This window comes from Somniosus microcephalus, chromosome 1, assembly GCF_052327205.1.
Source record: "Somniosus microcephalus isolate GS21.2 chromosome 1, FLI_Smic_1.0, whole genome shotgun sequence".
Lineage (NCBI taxonomy): Eukaryota > Metazoa > Chordata > Chondrichthyes > Squaliformes > Somniosidae > Somniosus > Somniosus microcephalus.
Window position 1 is genome coordinate 255,930,314 of NC_140987.1, and position 25,265 is coordinate 255,955,578.

The 25,265-nt window shown below is 43.9% G+C and overlaps 1 protein-coding gene across 1 annotated transcript in view; it reads right to left on the reverse strand.

Moving 5' to 3' along the window:
- Positions 1–25,265, reverse strand: part of trpm3 (transient receptor potential cation channel, subfamily M, member 3) — a 174,336-nt gene that overhangs the window by 83,424 nt on the left and 65,647 nt on the right. The window contains exons 9-10 of the mRNA XM_085992384.1: positions 21,595–21,667; positions 16,023–16,123 (exon numbers count right to left, since the gene is read on the reverse strand). Coding sequence (XP_085848510.1) covers positions 16,023–16,123; positions 21,595–21,667 — 174 coding nt within the window. The remainder of the gene's footprint in view (positions 1–16,022; positions 16,124–21,594; positions 21,668–25,265) is intronic.

The window sequence follows — 25,265 nt, forward strand, 5'->3', positions numbered from 1 at the left end:
CTCTACCCCAGAGGGCTGAGAATGGTGAGTCGTTGAGTATATTCAAGGCTGCGGTAGATACATTTTTGGAATGTAGGAGAATCAAGGGATATGGGGATTGGGCAGGAAAGTGGAGTTGAGGTCGAAGATCAGCCATGATCTTATTGAATGGTGGAGTAGCCTTGAGGGGCTGTATGGCCTACTCCTGCTCCTAATACTTATGTTCTTATGTTCTTAACCATCCATGAGAAGAGATTAAGAAATGTTGCAGGTATATAATCAAAAAGGCTAATGGAATGCTGGCCTTTATATCTAGAGGACTAGAATAGAAGGGGTTAGAAGTCATACTGCAGCTATACAAAGCCCTGGTTAGACCACACCTGGAGTACTGTGTTCAGTTCTGGGCACCACACCTTAGGAAAGATATATTGGCCTTGGAGGGAGTGCAGTGTAGTTTTACTAGAAAAATACCCGGGCTCTAAGGGTTAAAGTATGAGGAGAGATTACACAAACTAGGGTTGTATTCCCTGGAATTCAGAAGAGTAAGGTGTGATTTGATCGAAGTTTTCAAGATAATAAGGGGAACTGATAGGGTAGATAGAGAGAAACTATTTCCATTGGTTGGGGAATCTAGGACTAGGGGACATAATCTAAAAATTAGAGTCAGGCCTTTCAGGAGTGAAGTTAGGAAACACTTCTACACACAAAGGGTGGTAGAAGTTTGGAACTCTCTTCCGTAAACGGCAGTTGATGCTAGGTCAATTGTTAATTTTAAATGAGATTGATAGATTTCTGTTAACCAAAGGTATTAAAGGATATGGGGCAAAGGTGGGTACATGGAGTTAGGTCGCAGATCAGCCATGATCTCAATGAATGGCAGAACAGGCTCGAGGGGCTAAATGGCCTCCTCCTGTTCCTATAGTAAATTAGACAAGTGATTCTAGGGAGGTAATCTGGTATCAATAGGCTTGCATTAGGAATGTAGTAGGAAGAGATGAGAGGAAGACCATCACTGATCCCCAAGCTTTCTCATTAGTGAGTAAACAGATGTTATTGCACAGACTGGTTGAAGGGAGATTAGCCAGATGTAGTTACAACGTGTTGACATAATGGCATTACATTAGGAGGACGTAATTAAACATATAAAGGCAGAGACACAGGAGTTCCTGGGGGTGCTTTCTGATCTGGCCGTGCTGAGGCTAGCATAAGCAGTCAAGGCAACACACCTTTGATCTCCTGAGGAGTCCATGATATGTGAGTATAATGTTATGATTGGTACGTATTGGTACATAGAAAATAATAATAGGATTGGGCAGAGTCAATACGGATTTATGAAAGGGAAATCGTGTTTGACAAATCTGTTGGAGTTTTTTGAGGTTGTAACTAGCAGAATAGATAAGGGGGAACCAGTGGATGTGGTGTATTTGGATTTTTAGAAGGCATTCGATAAGGTGCCACACAAGAGGTTATTAAACAAAATTAGGGCTCATGGGATTGGGGGTAATATACTAGCATGGATTGAGGATTGGTTAACGGACAGAAAACAGAGAGTAGGAATAAACGGGTCATTTTCGGGTTGGCAGGCTGTAACTAGTGGGGTACCGCAAGGATCAGTGCTTGGGCCTCAGCTATTCACAATCTATATCAATGATTTGGATGAGGGGACCAAATGTAATATATCCAAATTTGCTGATGATACAAAGCTGGGTGGGAACGTAAATTGTGAGGAGGATGCAAGGAGGCTTTAAGGGGAGATGGACAGGCTAAGGGCAAGAACATGGCAAATGGAATATAATGTGGAGAAATGTGAAGTTATCCATTTTGGTAGGAAAAATAGAAAAGCAGAGTATTTTTTAAATGGTGAGAGATTGGGAAATGTTGGTGTTCAGAGGGACCTGGGTGTCCTTGTACACAAATCACTGGAAGTTAACATTGCAAGTACAGCAAGCAATTAGGAAAGCAAATGGTATGTTTGCTTTTATTACAAGAGGATTTGAGTATAAGAGTAAAGACATCTTACTGCAATTATATAGGGCCCTGGAGTGACCACATCTGTAGTATTGTGTACAGTTTTGGTCTCCTTTCCTAAGGAAGGATATACCTGCCATAGAGGGACTGCAACAAAGGTTCACCAGACTGGTACCTGGGATGGGGGGATTGTCCTATGAGGAGAGATTGAGTAGACTAGGCCTATATTCTCTAGAGTTTAGAAGAATGAGAGGTGATCTCATTGAAACATACAAAATTCTTACAGGGCTTGACAGGGTAGATGCAGGGAGGATGTTTCCCCTGGCTGGCGAGTCTAGAACCAGGGGGTCAAAGTCTCAGAATAAGGGGTCGGCCAATTAGGACTGAGATGAGGAGAAATTTCTTCACTCAGAGGGTGGTGAATCTTTGGAATTCTCTACTCCAGAGGGCTGTGGAGGCTCAGTCGTTGAGTATATTCAAGACAGAGATTGATAGATTTTTGAATACTAAGGGAATCAAGGGATATGGGGATAGTGCAGGAAAGTGGAGATGAGGTAGAAGATCAGCCATGATCTTAATAAATGGCGGGGCAGGCTCGAAGGGCCAAATGGCCTACTCCTGCTCCTATTCCTTATGTTTCTTATGTTACGTTTCTCATATACACTGCATGTGAGGGATTGTGCCTTATTATCTCATGACTAAAAGAGTATTAACCAGATGTTTCAAGGTTTCCTAATCCTTGAACTTGTCTTCAAGGCAAAGATGTAAAACAATATCCTATAATACCCCACGTAAGGGATATATAACAATATATCCTATAATACCCCACATAAGGGCAATAGGGATATATGGCAATATCGTATATAAACCCAACAGTACCCAGACTTATATTAAGAATTACAAAATCCAGGGGAAGGGGCCAAAATCCACATTGGAGTACAACACCAAGATAGACTTGAGTAGCAGAGAATACAAGATAAATCTAGGAGTAGCGGTTAGGTGGCACCAACCTTGGATGTAAAAACTTGCAGATTGTAGGAGGAGGAGGAACTGTGAGAATGTCAGGAAAAGAATATCTGCTTAATTCTGGAATTTTGTGATGTTTTAGCTGTTGTATTCTATTCTCTGAGAACTTGTGTTGGACATCCTGGAGAATTGTATGATACATTGTTCCACGGAAGCTCAACGTAAACTCGAGGAACAGCACCTCATCTTCCAATTAGGCACTTTGCAGCCTTCCGGAGTTCAACAATTTCAGATCATAACCTCGGCCCCTATTACATTTTTACTTATATTTTTTTCCACCCCTTTGTTTTGGGTTTTCCCTCCCTCCCACTTTCCTTTTTTTTCTCTCTCCTACATGGCAGCTGTCTCTCATTCTGCCAGTACACTTTACACCTAATCTCAGCCTATTACCATCTCGTCTAGCTCTTTTACTTCTTTTGTTTCTTTCACTTCTTTTGTCCGATCGCAGCCCTGCCTTCGATCTATTTTATTTCCTTTCCAGTTTTGAAGAAGGGTTCGACCCAAAACGTCAACTCAAATTTCTCTCCACGGATGTTGCCTGACCTGCTGAGTTTTTCCAGCATTTTCTGTTTGTAAGAGTCATGAAAGTTTAAGAAAGAAAATACTTTAAAATATTGGTTAAATAGTATAATACAGTTAATTTACCTGACTGACCTATTGTATTGAGAAACCCCCTATTTTCTTGTTCCAGTAGTATAGTCTGAGACACCCCCTTTATTCTTGCTATAATGGTACAGTCCTTAAGCTTGTCACATGGTATCCAGCCATTTTACAGTTCAAGCTCCACGAGGCTGGAGAGAAGGTAAAGGCTTTGAGGGCTGGAGCAATACAGTTTTTAACCGTGTTCGTTTAAACGTGTTTTGCTTTGTAGTTCTGTTTGTAAGGTGTTACAGTAAACAGTTTAAAGACAAAGTTACGTTTTGGAACGTTTTATTTCGACACGCGTCTACTCGTTGTTAAAAGCCTCAAAGCTCAGTGGCTGCATGTTTGGAAATTACGAAGCGCCACTACATTAGTCAGAAACTAGCTCCCTAAGAAGGAAAGGACAGAATTGTCGGCGAACGTATACATGAATGGTCACGGAGCCAGACGACAATATAAGAAAGCGAAGGTACAGTGACTGTTACTTGCCTTGTTCATTCTATTGAGAAGCTAAATAAGAGCTGCGGGTAAAATGGCTGATGCCTTATGGAGCCGTGAGGAGCTTCCCCGGCCTGAAGGATTGTTGGCCAAAAGAGGGAAGTAAAGCTCACCCCAAAGGCAATGGAAGAGAAGTTACATAGAAGCATAGGTGCAAGGAGGGCTAAATTAGCTCAGATAACTGGAAAAATGAAGATAATTGATTGTCTCATGGAAGATAATGCTAATATTAAGAAAGTTGAAGACATAATGCATTATGATTTCTCCAAGTTGCATGAAGAATTTAATGTACTCAATGAAGATGTATTAGAACTTCTGTCTGAAGAAGAGGGAAACGCTGATCAGCACAACTGGTTTGATTTTAAATCATCCAGCATTAAGGACTATGTCAAGGCCACGGAACAGTGGATGTTAAAGATTCGTCAAGATGCTGATACAGCAGAAAAAGATAAAGATGACGATGAAGTCGGACCAGATGATAGCATTTCAGAGACTTCAGCCAGACTGAGCAAAAATCGAAAAGAAGGTAGCTCTGTTTCTGGACACAGGTCAGTCGCTTCTACCACATGCTCGTCGCGACGCATGAGAGAGGAGGTTGAACGGGCAGCGTTGATGGCACGTGCAGCATCTTTAGTGGAGAAGCAAACTCTTGAACGGGAAGAGGCCCAACTGCAGGCCCAACAGGCCCAAGAGGCCCAACTGCAGGCCCAACAGCAGGCAAAGAAAGAACAGCTGGAGCTAAAAACAGCTATTGCGGTCTCAGATGCCAAGTTGAGTGTGTATGAAGATTATGAAGGCTCACAGGATGGCATGAACGAATACTGCCAGTCAATGTTGTCACACAGAGTTGGATCCAGGGCACCTTCAAGAGTTAAAAGAGAATCTGAAGGCCATCTCCTGGCATTACAGCGTGGAAGAGAGGCCTCTCCACTAACAGGAGCACGTGATGCTACCCCAGACGTCAGACGGTCTAGACTAGACCCTGCTGATGACCACCAGAGGCCTGAAGACAGAGAGAGAAGCCTATACCGAGTGATGCAACGTCAGAACGAAATTACAGAGATGCTTGTAAAACAACAGAATCTGTTTCGACTCCCTCAAAGAGACATACCAGTGTTCCAAGGCGACCCACTCAAGTATAAGCCCTTCATCAGATCCTTCGAACAAGCCATTGACTCCAAAACAGAGAGCAGCAGTGATAAGTTGTACTACCTGGGACAGTACACCAGTGGTAAACCACAAGACCTGGTCAGAAGCTGTGAACACATGAGACTGGACCGGGGATACATAGAAGCCAGGAAGTTGCTGCAGGAGCACTATGGTAACGAGCTGAAGATAGCCACTGCATATATTGAAAAGGCTACCAAGTGGCCACAGGTCAGATCGGAGGACGGGGAGGCACTGAACACATATGTTCTTTTTCTCATAGGATGTCGCAACACCATGGAGGATGTTGAATTCATGGAAGAGATGGAGAATCCTACGACTATGAGAATCATCATCTCTAAGCTTCCTTACAGGATGAGAGAACAATGGAGAAGAACAGCCTTTGAGATAATGGAGAGATGGAAAAGTAGAGCCAGGTTTGCAGACTTAGTGAATTTCATAGACAAACAGGCTAAAATTGCTAGGGACCCATTGTTTGGAAACATCCAGGATGTCAGCCCGACTACTGATGGAAGAGTGAAAGCCAAGCCTGCTGAATCAAAGACTCTCGGGAAAGGTGGTTCCAGGGGAAGCAGCTTTGCAACTATCGTCACTCAGGCTGGGGAAGAAAAGTCTCAGAACTCATCTCCCAAAAAGAGCAGCACAGTGACGCCTGCTAATGCCTTTCAGAAGCCATGTTTATTCTGCCAGAAGAATCATACATTGGATTTCTGCAGTGACATCAAAGCACAGCCACATAAAGACAGAATCGAATTTCTGAAGTACAATGGCCTATGTTTTGGATGTCTCTCTCAGGGGCACTGGAGTAGAAACTGTAAGCAAAGAACAACATGCAGAGAGTGCACTCAGAAACATCCCAGTCTGCTGCATATCCACAAAGAAGAACAAGTCTCTAAGAAGAGTGAAGAAAACAATACCGACGAGAAGGTTGTTTCAAGTGCTCTGGTGTCGCTAGAACCAGAGACTTGTGGATTCACTGGGGCCGGTGACAGTGATTGTATTCTTGCCATCGTACCTGTAAAGATCAAGTCTAAGAGGAGTGAGAAGTTTGTGGAGACTTACGCTTTCATGGATCCAGGTAGTTCAGCAACGTTCTGCACAGAATCACTCATGCGACAGCTGAACGTTAGAGGCAGAAGAACAGAAATCCTATTACGCACCATGGGTCATGAGAAGTCAATGCAAAGTTATATCCTGTCAGACTTAGAAGTGTGTGGACTTGAAGAGAAGGACTTCATAGACCTGCCTAATGTTTTCACACAGAGGGAGATTCCTGTTAGAATAGGGAACTTAGCCCTGCAGAAGGATGTGGAGAGATGGCCTTACCTGGAAAAGGTGCGTCTCCCATATATTGAAGCAGAAATTGGCCTATTAATTGGAACCAATGCCTACAAAACTATGGAGCCATGGCAGGTGATAAACAGCAAGGATGACGGACCCTACGCAGTCAGGACAGCCCTTGGATGGGTAGTCAATGGACTGGTAAGGAGAGATGATGGCAACAAGTCAAACAAGGAGCAACGACAAAATGTAACAGTTAATTGTATCTCTAGCGCAAGCATTGAAGAGCTGTTGATACAGCAGTTCAACGCAGACTTTTCAGAACGCAGCTGTGAGGAAAAGACAGAGATGTCACAAGAAGACCATCAGTTCATGGATTTGATGACAAGGTCTACACAGTTCATTGATGGCCACTATCACATTGGTTTGCCACTGAGAAGACAGACCGCGAAGATGCTGAACAATCGCTGCATAGCAGAGCAGCCCGCCATCAGTCTAAAGAGAAAGCTGAACAAGAACCCCGACTTTCACGAAGACTACAAAGGCTTCATGAGAAACATCATAGCGAAAGGCTATGCTGTAAAAGTGCCCGAGGAACAGTTGAACAGAGATGATGGAAGGGTCTGGTACATTCCTCATCACGGTGTGTATCACCCAAAGAAGAAAAAGATCCATGTAGTGTTTGACTGCGCCACCTCATTCAGAGGAACTTCACTGAATGACCAGCTGCTTCAAGGTCCTGATCTGACTAATACCCTCATTGGCGTCTTGACGAGGTTTAGACAAGAGCTCGTTGCCATGATGGCAGACATAGAATTAATGTTCTACCAAGTCAGAATCCCTGATGAAGATACTGATCTTCTGCGTTTCCTTTGGTGGCCAGATGGCGACGTTAGTCAAGCTATGGTGGAATGTAGAATGGCTGTACACTTGTTCGGAGCCACATCATCTCCCAGCTGTGCAAGCTACGCTCTCAGAAAAACTGCAGAAGATGGCAAAGGCAAAGCACCATCAGAGGCTGTGGAGACAATCTTCAGAAACTTTTATGTCGATTACTGTCTGAAGTCCGTGTCAACAGAAGATGATGCCATTGCACTGTCAAGAGACCTTAGAACTCTGTGTTCGAATGGAGGATTCCATCTGACTAAGTGGATAAGCAACAGCAGAGCAGTTCTAGCTTCTATCCCAGAAAAGGAAAGAGCCACTGAAGTCAAAGATCTGGACCTGAGCCACGATGTCCTTCCTATCGAGAGAGCTCTTGGTGTACAATGGTGCATTGAGTCAGACACGTTCAACTTCAGAATAATGGTGAACGAAAGACCATCCACAAGACGAGGGATTCTCTCCGTGGTCAGTTCCATCTATGACCCTCTTGGATTTCTGGCACCACTCATTCTGCCGGTGAAGCTGATCCTACGAGAGTTGTGTCGAGACAAGAGAGGATGGGATGAAGATATCCCAGAAGGTCAAGCTCAGAGATGGCTCAGATGGTTGACAGATTTGCAACAACTTTCTAGCTTCAACGTCAGTAGATGCATCAAGCCTGTGAGTTTTGGAGTTACAAAGACAGCTCAACTACATCATTTCTCGGACGCCAGTGAGGACGGCTATGGCACGGCTACTTACCTCTTGCTGACAAATCAACAGGGCCAGAAACATTGTGCCTTCCTCATGGGGAAATCCAGGGTGGCTCCGCTGAAGCAGGTCACCATCCCGAGACTGGAGTTGACGGCAGCAGTTGTTGCAGTTAAAGTTGACCAGGTGATGCGGAAAGAGTTACAGCTCCCATTAGAAGAATCTGTCTTCTGGACGGATAGCACGATGGTGCTGAAGTATATAGAGAATGAGAAGATACACTTCAAGACCTTCGTAGCAAACAGAATCTCATCCATTAGAGAAGCTACACAACCATCTCAATGGAGGTATGTAAACACCTCATTAAACCCAGCAGATCAAGCCTCACGGGGATTGAAGGCTGAAAACTTCATGAGGAGTGAAACTTGGATACAAGGCCTAAGTTATCTGCTGGAAACAGAGAGATCATGGCCAGAAAGACCAGATATGCCAAGTCAGATTGCTGAAGACGACGTCGAAGTCAAGAGATCAGTCACAGCAAATCTCATAACTATGAAAGAGAACTTTGACACAGTGAACAAGCTTGTTAACCATTTCTCAGGATGGCACCAGTTGAGGAAAGCAGTTGCATGGTTTCTAAGGTTGAAAGAGTTGCTGCTACACCTGAGCGGTAAGAGAAAAGAGTATCGAGCCACTATCCATCAGTCTGAAAGTAACCCTGATAAGCAGAGAATGCTTCTACAGCAATATATGCATCAGCACAAGACCACATTGGGTAAGAATTCATTGACCGTGGAGGATTTGGCCAAGGCTGAGATGGAGATAGTTTGCTTCAGTCAAAGACAAAGATATCCAGAAGAAATCGAAGCTTTACAGCGAAATACTCCAATCAAGAAAGGTAGTCATATCTACAAGCTGGACCCTACACTGCAAGATGGAGTACTGAGGGTGGGAGGGCGACTAAACAAATCTGCTATGCCAGAGGAGGCCAAGCATCCTGCTATCCTTTCTAAGGACCTCCGGGTTGCTACTCTCATTCTTCAGCATATACACCAGAGTATTGGACACAGTGGGAGGAACCACGTGCTTGCGAAGCTAAGACAAAGATACTGGATTCCAGGAGCTAATTCTGTAATAAGAAAAATACTCTCTGATTGCATTGTTTGCAGGCGGTTACACGACCCTGGAAAGACCGATCACAAAGCTCTGCCTGCTACAAGAAGCAGTGTGAAAGGTTCCTGAACAGAAAAAAGTGGACATTTATATTGTAAATATGTTGAACTCATTAGTTTATGACTCTTAAAAATGTTTGAGTAATTGATATGCTTCATGTGCCTAGTCAATTAGGGGCCAGAATGTAAGAGTCATGAAAGTTTAAGAAAGAAAATACTTTAAAATATTGGTTAAATAGTATAATAGTTAATTTACCTGACTGACCTATTGTATTGAGAAACCCCCTATTTTCTTGTTCCAGTAGTATAGTCTGAGACACCCCCTTTATTCTTGCTATAATGGTACAGTCCTTAAGCTTGTCACATGGTATCCAGCCATTTTACAGTTCAAGCTCCACGAGGCTGGAGAGAAGGTAAAGGCTTTGAGGGCTGGAGCAATACAGTTTTTGACCGTGTTCGGCTTTGTAATTCTGTTTGTAAGGTGTTACAGTAAACAGTTTAACGACAAAGTTACGTTTTGGAACATTTTATTTCGACATGCGTCTACTCATTGTTAAAAGCCTCAAAGCTCAGTGGCTGCATGTTTGGAAATTATGAAGCGCCACTACACTGTTGTTCTTTTGGTTACCCCATTGGATGATTCTCCAATATTTTTAATAAACAAAAGCGTTCAAAGAAAATGGAACAAAAAGACATGCTTTTTTCACGCCCCCTATGAGTTTTCTCCAGGGTTGCTATAAGCAGTGTCCTGGAGATTAAACTTTAATCCTGGAGACTCCAGGATAATCCTGGAGGTTTGGCAACTCCTATTCACAATGCCTGACTGAGGCTGCAATTACTCTCTGACCAGATGTTCCCACCACTTCAAGCTGGGTTATATACATTTTACTTGCTTTGTAAAGAGTTGTTCTGTAACCTTCTACGAAATTAAATTCTATTAACTACTCCCCTGAGTCATACCTCTGCTGTATTACATACAATTACGTAGAATTTACAGCACAGGAACAGGCCATTCGGTCCAACTGGTGTTTATGCTCCACACAAGCCCTGTCCCACTGTATTTACTTCATCTCATCCTATTAACATAACCTTCTAAGAGGCAATAGGCCCCTTATTTGCATATGCAATAGCCTAACGCCTGCTTCAGGTGTGGGTAAAGGGCGCCTCTTGTTTGTCCTTACCCAATATGGCATGCAGTGCACTGTCAGTTGTGGCTCAGTGGGTACCACACTCCCCTTTGAGTCAGAAGGCTGTGGGTTCAAGTCCCACTCCAGAGACTTGAGCACAAAAATCTAGGCTGACACTTCTAGTGCCAGTACTGAGGGAGTGCTGCACTGTCAGAGGTGCCGTCTTTCAGATGAGACGTTAAACCGAGGACCTGTCTGCCCTCAGGTGGAGGTAAAAGATCCCGTCACCACTATTTCGAAGAAGAGCAGGGGAGTTCTCCCCCCGGTGTCCTGGCCAATACTTATCCCTCAATCGACATCACTAAATCAGATTATCCGGTCATTATCACATTGCTGATTGTGGGAGCTTGCTGAGTGCAAATTGGCTGCTGCATTTCCTACATTACAACAGTGACTACACTTCAAAAGTACTTCATTGGCTGTAAAGCGCTTTGGGACGTCCGGTGGTCGTGAAAGGTGCGATAGAAATACAAGTTCTTTGTTTCCTTTTTTAGAACTATCCTGCCCACCATTTGGGGCCTTGAGGTCGCGTAGTGTTTGAAAAACGGGCGCTACACAACCCCATTTCTAGACCATCATGTCTTCCTCTCATTCTTTCATTTCTGGTAGTGATGGGAAGTGGAGCCTTCAACTGGATTTTAATATATCAATGGTATTAATTTAAGGCTACACACAGCAGTGTGAGGTCATCTGTGGGCAGAATCCTCATTCTGCGCAGAGCTCCTTTGCTGCTATCATCTGTGACATTTCTGTTCTCTTATTAGTTTGACGGAAGGGATTTGTCCATTGGTCCCTGGTATCTGCCAATATTGCCACTGGAAATGAGAGAGAGATTGAGAGAAAGATTGAGAAAGAAAGAGAATGAGAGAAAGATAGATTGAGAGAGAAAGTGCGATATTGCGAAAGAGAGAGATGGAGAGAGAGAAATAGAGAGAGTGAAAGAGAGAGAGAGATTGAGAGAGAAAGATTGAGAGAGAAAGAGAGAGAATGAGAGAAATATAGATTGAGAAAGAGAAAGAGAGATAATGAGAAAGAGAGAGATGGAGAGAGAGAAAGAGAGAGTGAAAGAGAGAGAGAGACTGAGAGAGAGAAAGATTGAGAGAGAAAGAGAGAGAATGAGAGAAATATAGATTGAGAAAGAGAAAGAGAGATAATGAGAAGGAGAGAGAGAGAGAGAGATTGAGAGAAATAGGCAAGTTAATTTATTTAAGGTCAGCTTTCTTTAGACACATATCTGGTCTGTTTAGGTACAGCGCAGAAACCTGTTCTCATTGGTGTCCAAAGACCGATTCTGTGACAATGCGGAAAAGCAATGCTGGCGCTCAGTGAGGTGATGGGTGGTGAGGAAGGAGGGAGAGGGAATTAGCTGTCAGATTCTCTCACGCTTTCCATGCATCTGCATCAGGCCCTGGCTCAGCATATTCTCCTGACGCCACAGGCGGAATCAGGAATTTGCCACTCGATGAGGTCAAGGATAGGGAGGGGGCCATGATCTGTTAGCCCAGGGTGCAACACATCTGATCACTGACCTGCGTCCCTCACTCGTGTCTGCACTACATTTTTGACATGTAAGTAAACAGTGTTGCATGCAAGGCTCCGCTGCTTAAAAATACAGACACATCAATTCCCTCAGAACTGCTTTTCGACAGTAATCCAGGGGAGTGTCTTAGCATTGGAACAAAATTAGGTTCCAGTGGAACTGGAATTCCCTCCTAAAACCTCTCCACCTCTCTCTCCTCCTTTAAGACACTCCTTAAAACCTACCTCTTTGACCAAGCTTTTGGTCATCTGCCCTAATAACTCCTATGTGGCTCGGTGTCAAATTCTTGCCCGGTAACACTCCTGTGACGTGCTTTGGGACGTTTTACTATGTTAAAGGTGCTGTATAAATGTAAGTTGTTGTTGTTATTGTTGTAGGTACATTACTTTCAATGGGTTTGATGCAGAATTCCAATTCCTTATACCTATCAGGAAAAACTAAACAGGCTGGGGTTCTTTTACTCTCGAAAAGAGAAGACTGAGGGAGGCCTTTAAAATTTTGAAGGTGTTTAATAGGGTAGACGTAGAGAAAATGTTCCTACTTGTGGGGAAGACCAAAACTAGAGGTCATAAATATAAGATAGTCAGTAATAAATCCAATTGGGAATTCAGGAAAAACCTCTTTACTCAGAGAGTGGATAGAATGTGGAACTCGCTACCATATGGAGTGGTTGAGGCAAATAGCGTAGATGCATTTAAGGGGAAGCTAGATAAGTACATGAGGGAGAAAGGAATAGAAGGTTATGTTGATAGGGTGAGAATGAAGAGGGGTGGGAGGAGGCTCATGTGGAGCATAAACACCGGCACGGACCAGTTGGGTCGAATGGCCTGTTTCTGAGTTGTCGACTTGAAGTAATTTGTGTGCCAAAGCAATATTAGGAATCTCTCACTGTTTGGAGTCATATTGTTATCAAATTGTGACAGACTCGATCTATTGCCTACAATGAACAAACATATCAGCAGCTAAAAGCAGCCATGGAGCAGTGTCAAGAGAATTTCCACTGTTTAATGTACTGAGCACACAATCTATATCAAGCTGTAGAGGGCGGTGTTTCCTAAGCTACCACCACACCATTTTTAGAAAAGAGAAAGAGGGAAAGAGAGAGAGAGAGAAAGAGAGAATGTTTTGATAGAATAAATAAAGAGAAACTATTTCCACCGGGAGGAAGATCGGTAACCAGAGGACACAGATTTAAGTTAATTGGCAAAAGAACAGGTCAGGGTTGGAGACACACAAGGGAAGTCCTAAGGAACTGGACAACCGAGAAGAAGCAATGGAGGATGATGGCATGGTCAACCATGGCAAGTGTTGTAGAGAGGTCAAGGAGGATGAGGAGGAAATGTCATAGTCACAGAGGACTTCATTCATGATCTGGGCTAGGGCCGTTGCGATGCTGCGAGATGGGCGGTGAGGAGAAATTTTATGATCGGGAATTCACTGCCTGAAAGGGCGGTGGAAGCAAATTCAACAGTAACTTTCAAAATGGAATTGGATAAATACTTGAAAAGGAAAAATTTGCAGGGCTATGGGGAAAGAGCGGGGTGGGGGTGAGTGGGACTAATTGGATAGCTCTTTACCAGAGCCGGAACAGGCACGATGGGCCGAATGGCTTCCTTCTGTGCTGTATCATTCTATGCTTCCTAACTTAAACCAGACTAGAAGTTAAAGAAGAGGGCAAAGAAACAGGAAATAAAAGTTTCACCATTTAACCAGTAAATAATGTTCCACAATTTTTCTTTCTGTAAGAGAAGCTGCAAAAATAATTTAAAAGAAAACGTAGAGTTGTCTCCATCCCTGCTGAAATTAAACACACAAAAGCACTATGTACCATTATTAAAAATATAAGAAAAGAACTGAATTGGAATAAAGTTAAATGGAAAGATTCTACTGGATACAAGGAGCAGTATGAGACAGATGGTGGATTGATGACTGCTGTTTATATGTGAGAACGAGGGTTGCCAACTCCGGTTGGACGTAGTCCTGGAGGTTTCATCACATGACCTCCTGCCTCCAACAACCCCCCACCCACCCACCACACACACTCCCGCCATTGGTCGCCCGACATGTCCAACCTTGTGACGCCCCACTTTCCCACGGCCAATTGGTAAGTGAATAGACTCATTGGTGGCTGATCCTTTACTGTCAATCAAATGACCTTTATCCGAATCAACAATATTTTTATAACTAATAAAACTGTTCAAAAAAGGTGAAACAAATTACACAATGATGTTTCTCCATGGGTGTTTTGCTCGCAACAGTGTCCTGGAGATCAATCTGTATTTCCTGGAGACTCTCTAACGATCGCCCATCTTTAACTTTCCCTTTCTCTTGAAGGTAATTGAGCTTGTTGTATTCTCCCGGCTCCGAGCCCATCACTCGTGTTACTCTCTATTCAAGGTCCTCCAGTTTGGCTTCTGCCCATCTCGCAGCATCGCAACGGCCCTAGCCCAGGTCATGAATGAAGTCCTCTGTGACTGTGACATTTCCTCCTCGTCTCCTTGACCTCTCTACTACACTTGCCATGGTTGACCATGCCATCATCCTCCATTGCTTCTTCTCTGTTGTCCAGTTTCTTAGGAATTCCCTTGTGTGTCTCCAACCCTGACCTGTCCAAAAGCAGCCAGCAGGTGTCCAGCAATGGCCTATCTTCCCTCTCTGTATTGTCACCTCTGGATTTTTTTGGCCCCTCCCCTCTTCCATATATCTGCACACATGCAGAGTAAAATTGGATGGATGTGAAATGGACATTTGACCTGAAACTGCCTCTTTCCCGCCGGGTGTATTAGATTAAAATTGGGGCTTCACTCTCTATCACTTCTGCCAACCCCACTTGTACTTCCATTGCCTGACCGACATCAAGTCTGGGATCGGTAACAACTTCTTCAGCTGAACACTGAAGCCTTCATTTTCAGTAAACTTTGCAGCCTTGCCATTGATGCCATCTCTCCCCCCTCCCATTTGATCAGGCCGAAAAAAAAACCCATGTACAACCGCATCATCATGTTTAACCCTGAACTAAACTCCATACTCTGTACCCTCTCTGCAATACTGTCTATTTCATCCCCCTTACCCGTGCTTTTGTTACCTTCATATTCGATTACTCCAATTTTAAAAAATTCATTCACGGTATGTGGGCATCGCTGGCAAGGCCAGCATTTATTGCCCATCCCTAATTGCCCTTGAGAAGGTTGTGGTGAACCGCCTTCTTGAACCACTGCAGTCCGTGTGGTGAAGGTACTCCCACAGTGCTGTTAGGGAGGGAGTTCCAGAATTTTGACCCAGCGACGATGAAGGATCGGCAATATACTTCCAAGTCAGGATGGTGTGTGACTTGGAGGAGAACTTGGAGGTGGTGGTGTTCCCATGTGCCTGTAGCCCTTGTCCTTCTAGGTGGTAGAGATCATGGGTTTGGGAGGTGTTGTCGATGAAGCCTTGGTGAGTTGCTCCGTGCTGGCCCTTCAGTTGGTTGACTCATGACTTTTAAGGTGCTCCTGCTCTTTGATGTATTTTCAATACTTCAAGAGACATCTCGCCAATTGCCAACACCTAACTGCTGGGTTTAAATCACTGAGCTACTCATTCCCATCCCCCCTGCATTAGACCAATCTCCAGTTCCTCCCTTTAGTTGCACTCATGTTAGTGTTATGCCCTCACTCAACCAGGGTCAGGGCGATGAGTTGCAGTTGCTTCATTACTTACTCTGGCTTGGAGTATCTATCCATTTCTATAATATTTGTGGATGCAGTGAAGTGTTTCTTCCTGTCTCACATGCACAGTATAGATTTAATTGCAAAGTATGCATTGAAGGCCTAAAAAACTTTCAATTGAAAATGTCTCCAGCTTAAAAAGAATCGAAGAGAAAATTGGAAAATATGCATAATTTAAGAAATAATGAAGTGGTGAAAATGTAAAACTTGTAGTGCATCTTCAGGGCGGTGGGTGTTCTGCTTAGAAAACAAAATGCGAAACAATAGTCATCTACTGTACCGGCCACTGCTGTCCATAGATAAAGATCTGACTCCGAGCGATGTCCACTCTGTTCCAGGCTAAAGCTAAACTGAGCTGGTCTGGTGCCGAAGCGTTGACTCCTATTTACAAAGAAAAAGGGAAAAATTAAAAACAAGCATTAATGGCACCTTGTCACTAGTTGTACACTCATGCTGCAAATTTTCTCAGCGTTTCTCCTTATCAGCTGCCATATATAGCGCCTTTAACTTAGTAAAATGTCCCAAGGTGCTTCACAGGAGCGTAATCAGACAAGACTTTGACACTAGGCCACATAAGGAAATATTAGAACAGATGAGAGGCAGGTTTTAAATAGCATCTTAAAGGAGGAGAGAGAGGTGGAAAGACAGAGAGGTTTATGGAGAGAATTCCAGGGCTTTAAGGGCCTAGGCAGCTGAAGGCACGGCCGTCAACTGAAGAGCGATGGAAATCAGGGATACACAAGAGACCAGAATTGGAGAAACGCTGAGATCTCGGAGGGTTGTAGGGCTGGAAGAGGTTACAGAGATAGGGAGGGGGCGAGGCCATGGAGAAGATTTGAACACAAGGATGAGAATTTTAAAATCGAGGCATTGCTGGACTGGGAGCTAGTGTAGGTCAGCGAGCACAGGGGTGATGGGAGAATGGGATTTGGTGCGAGTTAGGATATGGGCAGCAGAGTTTTAGATGAGCTTAAATTTAAGAAGAATGGAAGAGGGGAGGCCAGCCAGGAGAACATTGGAATAGTCAAGTCTGGAGGTAATAAAAGCAATGGATGAGGGTTTCGGCAGCAGATGAGCTGAGGCGGGGCAGAGACGGGTGATATTATGGAGGTGAAAGTAGGCGGTCTTTCTGATGGAGAGGATATAGAGTCTACCTCAGAAGGCCCACATGGCCAATCTGTGCCCTATCTGAGTGAGATTGCCATAGCTACTCGAAACTGGATTGAGACTGTCTATACTCATCTTACAAAGCTTAAAAGAGAAAGGCTCACTTTTGCCTTTTTAAATCTGCCCTATATTAAAGTAGAACAGCTCTGAAAGATAATAGAATTTGTGAACTAATTGTTCTCAAATTGGGACAAACTGAGCAGGTTGCACAGGCTAGGCTTGTAATTCCTTGAGCAGAATGGTTCCAGGGATGAGGGATTACAATTATGTAGAAAGACTGGAGAAGCTGGGGTTGTTCTCCTTAGAACAGAGAAGGCTGAGGAGATTTGATAGAGGTGTTCAAAACTTGATAGAGATGATCAAAATCATGAAGGGTTTAGATGGAGTAAATATAGAGAAACTGTTTCCAGCAGCTGATGGGTCAATAACCAGAGGGCACAGATTTAAGGTGATTTACAAACGAACCAGAGGCGACATGAGGAAAAACTTTTTACGCAATGAGTGGTTAGGATTTGGAATGCACTGCCTGATAGGGTGCTTGATACAGATTCAATAGTAGCCTTCAAAAGGGAATTGGATAAATACTTGAAAGAGAAAAAAATGCAGGGATTTTGGGGAAAGAGCCGGGGAGTGGGACTAACTGGATTGCTCTTCGAAAGAGCCGGTGCAGACTCGATGGGCTGAATGGCCTCCTTTTGTGCTGTACTATTCTCTGATTCTCTAGATCTAATTGAGATGTTTAAGATGATTGAAGGTATTGATAGGATAAATAGAGAGAAACTATTTCCTCTGGTGGGGGGAGTCCAGAACAAGGCTGGCGCTCCAGCACAGTACTGAGGGAGTGCTGCTCCTTGCTCATGAAACTGGCTCAATTCCAATTCGTTGAGTATATTAATGGCAAAAGAACTCAGCCATCAAAAAATGAAAACAGAACAAAATTAGAGCCAGGCCATTCAGGGGTGATGTCAGGAAGCACTTCTTCACACAAAGGGCAGTGGAAATCTGGAATTCCCTCCCCTCAAAAAAGCTGTAGAGCCTGGGGGGGGGGTCAATTGAAATTTTCAAAACTGAGATTCTAAGGTTTTTTGTTAGGTCTTAAGGGATATGGAGCAAATGGAGTTGAGGTGCAGATTATGATCTGATTGAATGGCAGAACAGGCTCGAGAGGCTGAATGGCCGACTCCTGCTCCTACAATCCTATCTCCAGATCCCTGATTTTTGTCTATCCGTCATTAGATTTCTGGATTTGTTGACACACGAGCACAATATTTCTGTAGCTGCATACCAGATAACAAACCATTAACCCTGAGTTTACGCTCGGTTGTGCTGGCTTTTTCGACGCAATTCGCCCGAACTCGGCCAAACCAGCACAAAAGATCGAGGAATTTCAAGTGCAATTTACATCCAGCATAAATCGAGTTTCTGCGATCCTTTGCTCTGGTTTAAAAATCATCGCACTGGAAGCTGGCCCCGCCCCCGGATCGAATGGATCACCATGGCGAGTTTCCACTAATTGCGTCTGTTTGCGGGCCTTCCGGGAAGCTCTTAAAATTAAGCTGTTTTCTTTAGGTGCAAGGACACTTTAAGCACCTTTTTAAAAGCTTTTAAATATAATTTTTTTAAATTTAAGAAACTGACTACTGTACCCCAATGTAACTAGCAAATGGTTCTGTAGAGCTTCTTAAAGTCATTCTCAGTTGTTTAAAATGGGGTTACTCACAGGTGGTGGACTGGGCTCTCTGATTAAATAAGCTTATTTTTTGTGATAGGCCCATTTCCAGCTCTATTAATCAAACTGCTCCAGGTTACCACTCTTAAATACATCAAGCAATATTTTTTCAAACAAAATTTTAATAAAACATTCTAAATGCTGCCCGATTGCATTGGTTCATGGCAGATTTTACATTCGGTGATATGCAAATGAGTTTGAACGGAAACTCGAGAGAAAAAAAACACACTTCTCAAAAAGAGTGCAATTTTGGGCACAGTTTGCGGCCGGATCACCGATTGCGCCCAAAGTGGAAATTCTGCCCCATTATCTGTAACAATGGAACTGTTTTGTCTTGACTCTGTCTTTCAGAGGTTATGACAGGTGAGGAAGGGAACGGAGTCCCTCGGAGTCTGTCAATATTTGGGGGAAAATCTCCCGCATTCGAAAGTGCGAAATCAGTGTTGTGAACAAGCCCAGTGAAACGTGGATCCCTTCCATCCACTAGAGTTTTCTGAATGCTTTCTAAATTTCAGTTCAGTGTACATGTTAAGTGTTTTTAATCATTGTTTGTTTCCCTTGTGGTTATTCCTGTGTATGTAATTTTAGAGCAGAATGATACCAGAGGATGTTAATTAGGTGAGACATCTTCAATAGTCTCATTTATTGCGCCTCTCCGAGAAACTGTAATTTTTCAGTGTAACCTGATGGCTTGTAATTTTGCATTCTAAACATGGAAGCGCTCATTGCAAAATTATTTAGATTCTTTCCATTGTAATTCTCCAGAGGCTTGTTTACGACGATGAGAAATCAGTTAGCAACTCTGTAGGTAAACTGCTTGCTCTTAAATCAGCAATTACTACAGCGTAAATAAGCCAAAAGACAACGTGCGGTAATTAGAGTGCCTTCTGAAATCAGCCGGTGCATCTTTAAAATAAATACCAATGTTCAGTGGGAGCTGTTCAAGCAGCGGGCTGTATTTTCACAAGGCTTATGGTGACCAGTAGCTGGCGAGAAATCACTTCTCCTTGCTCCCATTTTTTGGGGTGGCGGAAAATTTGTGTCAAGGGGAATGATTTTGGGTTGCGATTCTGTGCGCCCGATCTCAGCCGCCCAGGAACCCCCCACCCCGGTTGCCAAATTGGAGGCCTGCGACTTTTGAATGTACAGAGCACGTGCCTGACACAGTGCGTCAGGAGCTTTAGATATGCAAATTCGGGTCCTAGCATCTGTTTTAGGATCCTGCTCGAAATTTGTCATCAACAGGCCCTATATTCAAATAAGGGGGCCGAACGCCTGTTTGGGGTCTACTCTGCAATATTGGGTTGCCCTGAATGCCGTTTGCACTCAGGAAAACCAGGTCTACATGCAGCCTAACATCAGTTACATCGAATGTACAGCACAGAAACAGGCCATTTGGCCCAACTGATCCGTGCCGGTATTTATGCTCCACACGAGCCTCCTCCCGTCTCTCTTCATCTAAACCTAACAGCATATCCTTCTATTCCTTTCTCCCTCATATGCTTATCTAGCTTCCCCTTAAATGCATCTATACTATTCGCCTCAACCACTCCCTGTGGTAGCAGGTTCCACATTCTCACCACTCTGGGTAAATAAGTTTTTCCTGAATTCCTTATTGGATTTATTGGCGACTACCTTATATTTATGACCAATATTCCCACTAAGGTGCGCGGCCGCGCAGTAATCTCAAAGGTCCCGCACAGGCCGCTCACCGCCTTTTACACTGTAAATACCGCGCATGTGCTGAAATTTAAAGGGACCGCATATTAAAAGAAACAGGCCGCGCCGAACAAAGTGCAGCTCACAGGGAACATTGTTTATGACCCCAAGTTTTGGACTCCTCGCAAGTGGAAACATTTTCTCTACGTCTACCCTATTACGTAATCAGGATTAGACTTGAAGCCAGAGCTGGAGTGTAAACCAAAGTCAAGTCTCACCACGGTGTAACATTAACTTCTAAGACAACTTGAGACCGCATGATATTAGTAGTGAACACGTTTACACTCATGTATGGAATGGCCGCTGCTTTAGTGAAGGTGTTAACATGTTTAAATCACACCGCATGAGTTCAAACGCACGCAATTGATCGTATCCAAATTATTTTTGGATGTACATGAGGGAACTATGAAACATATTAGTTAATCCACCACCACATCCTCTCACAGAAATCTTTCAACTCTGTTGATGAATATTATACAATATGCAGCATGTGCTGACCAGATAAGAGGCTTATGACTGATTAAATGTTCGATTGCTAATATTTCACAGATAATATGAAGGTACTACCACAGTCTATGAAAGATTAATCTGCTACGCTCAATGGATTAAATTTTTAGCAAAAACACCACTTTTCAAGGCAGCAGTTAGAATAACGAAGGGAAATGAGTTGATTGACAGCAGCTTTAAAAATAACTGCAGGGTGATAGGATGAAAGAAGTGACTTATGGCAAATATCAATAGATACTAACAACAACAACAACAGAATAGATACTACTCACTTTTACTGTTCTCTCCTATCTGTGACTTAGGGAGTTAAGCATTAGTGAGCTACACAACAACACAACTGCCATTTATATAGCCCCTTAAATGTAATCAAATGTCCCAAGGGGCTTCACAGGAGCGATTATCAAACAAAATTTGACACCGAGCCACATAAGGAGATATTAGGACAGGTGACTAAAAGCTTGGTCAAAGAGATAGGATTTAAGGAGCGAGGCAGAGAGGTTTAGGGAGGGAATTCCAGAGCTTAGGGCCCAGGCAGCTGAAGGCACGGCTGCCAATGGTGGAGCGATTAAAATCAGGGATGCACAAGTGGCCAGAATTGGAGGAGCGCAGAGATCTCAGAAGGTTGTAGGGCTGGAGGAGGTTACGGAGATAGGGAGGCAGAAGCACATCAGCAGGAAGGAAATAATTCAGCAGATCTGTTGAGATACCATAGAGTGGAGGAAACTGTTACCTTTCAGGAGTGCTGTTAGAATGGCTAAGTCAATGTCCTGATGTCCCTCTGATCCCATTCTGAAGACAGTAATCTGCAAAATGATAGAAGAATAAAGCATAATTGTGTACGCTGAGACCTAAACTTTGCGGGACTAACTCAGGGCTTTCAAGTGGGAAGTTTTGATGAACCCACAAAAGAAGGCACAAAACAAGACCATCAATGTTCACCCAACTCAATTCCTTGCGCAGACCATGTGTATATGCGGCACGATTATGGACTGAAACTTCAGATGATCTATCCGTGTACAGTAGGGTTGCTAACGCTGGTTGTACGTATTCCTGGAAGTTCCATCACATGACTGCCCGCCTCCAACTGCCCCGCCCCCACACTCCTGCCATTGGTCGCCTGATAGGTCTGCCCTTGCAACGACCCGCCTTTCTACGGCCAATTGGAAAGCGAACAGACTCTTCGTTACCCGATTGGATAATTCTTGACTGTCCGTCAAACAGCCTTTTCTCCCCCATGGCCAATATTTTGATAACTAATAAACAAAAGTGTTGAAAGAGTTTTTTTTTATTGCCCCTTTGATTTTTCTCCTGGTTTGCTCACAGCAGTGCCCTGGAGATTAATCTTTGATTCCCGGGGACTCCAGGACAATCCCAGAGGGTTGGCAACCCTTGTTTATCTATCAGTACCACTAGAATCTGGTCTGCTGCATCCCCTGATTATCTCTGCAACACTGGAACTGCCATCATCCACAGAGAATTGATTATCTACACCTACACTTGTCCCCATAATCTGCATATACTGACCCAGCTCTTACCTGAAGGAGTTAGTCAACAACATTAATTCCTTCAGGTGTCTATTCCAGATATCAGATGCTCATTGGGGGGAGTGGGGGTGGAGGGAGAAAAAGAGTGGAGTCATTGTTGTAATGTAGGAAACGCGGCAGCCAATTTGCGCACAGCAAGCTCCAACAAACAGCAATGTGATAATGACTAGATCATCTGTTTTAGTGATGTTAGTTAAGAGGTAAATACTGGCCAGGACACCGGGGAGAACTTCCCTGCTCTTCTTTGAATTATTGCCATGGGATCTTTTACACCTATCTGAGAGGGCAGATGGGGGCCTTGGTTTAGTGTCTTGTGGGGTGGTGGGGGGTGTGTTGGTTGGTGGTGGGGGAAGGAATTTAAATGTTTATCCACTTTCACCATCCATAGCAATGCTGTACAATCACAAACCGAGTGATGCAGTGGTGCACTTCACCATGGAACGGCAGGTATCTCCGATCCAGGCGGTTTCCCTCATTTTACTGCCTGTAGAATGATGAACTACAAGGGTCCATTTCCTGCCATACCAGGAAGCGGTTAGAGGCATCTTTGGTACATTGCAGTGTACTGAGTGAATCACAGTTAAGAAAAGACTGGATGGGGGAAAAAATTCGGTTGGTTTGCGCCTCCCATTAGTGCCTTAAGAGGGCGCTAATGGGGTGCAAAGCAACTAGCGCCCGGGTGTGGCGATGTTTGCACCGCTCGCGAAATTGACCAGACATTTTGCGGTGGCGCTAAACACTACCGCCACGATCTCCTGCGCCCACAGATCGTGACGTCAGTCGAGGTAGCACCCCGGACCGGATATTGAGTGGCACCCCCTGCCTTACCGCCTGCTGCTAGCAACGACAGGTTGAGGGGAGCATTTTGCAGTCAGAAAGGGACTGGGGAAGCGCTATTTAAAGGCGACCGGTTCCTGCCTTTTTTTTCGATGACATTTTTGCACCACGCATTCTGAGTGAGAGAGAGAGACTTCTGGAGATGTTCAACGCTGTGTTGAGGAGTCTTGGGTACTGAGCAGCACTTTGCAGGTTCATTTTGATTTGATCTTCCTTGCATCAATTTAGAAGAGGCTACGGGGGCTGCACTCTGACATCTTTCCCTGGGCCTCTCCATTGTTCTTTCCAGCAGAATTGATGTACAGGTCTCTCCAGGCCGAGATTCAAGGCTGCAATGAGCAGGGTGTGGATGGAGAGCAAGATCGACCCTCCCCTTTAAGAACTGGCCGGTGCCAGTGTGTCTGTGTTCCATTGCTGACTAACATCACATGAGCTTCGTCAGCGCTCTGAGTTAGCGCCTCGCTCCTTGGTGTTAGCGCCTTAAGAGAGGTGTGTAGTGCCTGATTTAGCGCTCCAATCACCTCCAGGGGCGATAGAAGCCAAGTTTGCAGTCGGAGGCGATAATTAGCGCCAGGCGCTAAATTTTGTACCCAGCCGATAATTGCGCCCCAAACGGGGCGATACTGAATTTCTCCCCCGATGTGTTTTACACGGCAGGCAAACTCTTCTATTTGATGTTTGATTAACCGCTTGTTCTGAAACATTTGCAGATGATGCTATTTGTACTCTTGTTGCAAGTTACTATGTTACCATTGGAAAGTCATGCTGATAGGGTGAGGTGAAGTAGAGTGGGAGGAGACTCGTGTGGAGCATAAAACACTGGCATAGACCAGTTGGGCCAAATAGCCTGTTTCTGCGCTGTAAATTCTTTGTAATTTTATTTTCAACTGTTTAAATGTTAATAAACTGGGATGTTTGAGTCTACATATCCACGTGAAAGCATAGGTACAGAGGAACAGGAGGAGGCCATTCAGTCCCTCGAGCCTGTTTTGCCATTCAATGAGATCATGGCTGATCTGTGACCTAACTCCATATACCCGCCTTTGCCCCATATCCCCTCATACCTTTGGTTAACAGAAATCTATCAATCTCAGATTTAAATTAACAATTGACCCAGCAGTAATAATCCTTACCTTCCTGTGCAGTACAATGTGTTGAGTGCAGCTCCAATTCCACTTATTGTATTATTACAAATAATTTGCAGAGCAATCATTTATATATTGCAAATGACCTCATGCAATAGGTAATGAGGAGAATGAATGAAAATACAACGCTATTTCTACAGTCATTTAATAAACATGAGACAACTAATTACTTTTCCACACACTGAATGGACAACGAAATGAGCTATGGAGTCACATAAAAACCCACGCCAAAACAGGCATATTTAAAATTCTGAAGGTATTCTCATTGTGCCACTTTGTAAAGAATATAAATGTTTGGCACAACTGCCGTTTTAAATTGGGTTCTGAATAAAAGGGAACTACAATTTTTAAACAGCAACTCCTTGTTATTTTTTTATTGAAAAGAAAGACTTGCATTTATATAGCACCTTTCGCAAACTCAGATCGTTCCAAAGCACTTTACAGCCAATGAAGCACTTTTGAAGCGTAGTCACTGTTGTAATGTAGGAAATCTTTGCTGTAAGGATTGCAGTGAATTTGGCCCTTTACAAGTATTAGCACTTTGTGACGTAACCTTTAGCAGGATAGGTTGATAGGGCGGGACTACGTAAGGGTGGGAGGAGGCTCGTGCGGAACATAAATACCGGCACAGACTAGTTGGGCCGAACGGCCGGTTTCTGTGCTGTACATTCTGTGTGACCAATTAGCTTCTCAGTACAAACCATGTGCTAAAAGCTCTCTCTTTTACTGTCAATCTAAAGTAGATTAAAAAAGGAAGAGCGGGGGCAACTCTAATGGCTGAGTTGGTATATACACTGCCCAAGTGTGGGACTGAGCCATACTGATGAAAGATCCTCAGGTTCCGTCCTCGTCATGTGCCAATATTCATATTCAGT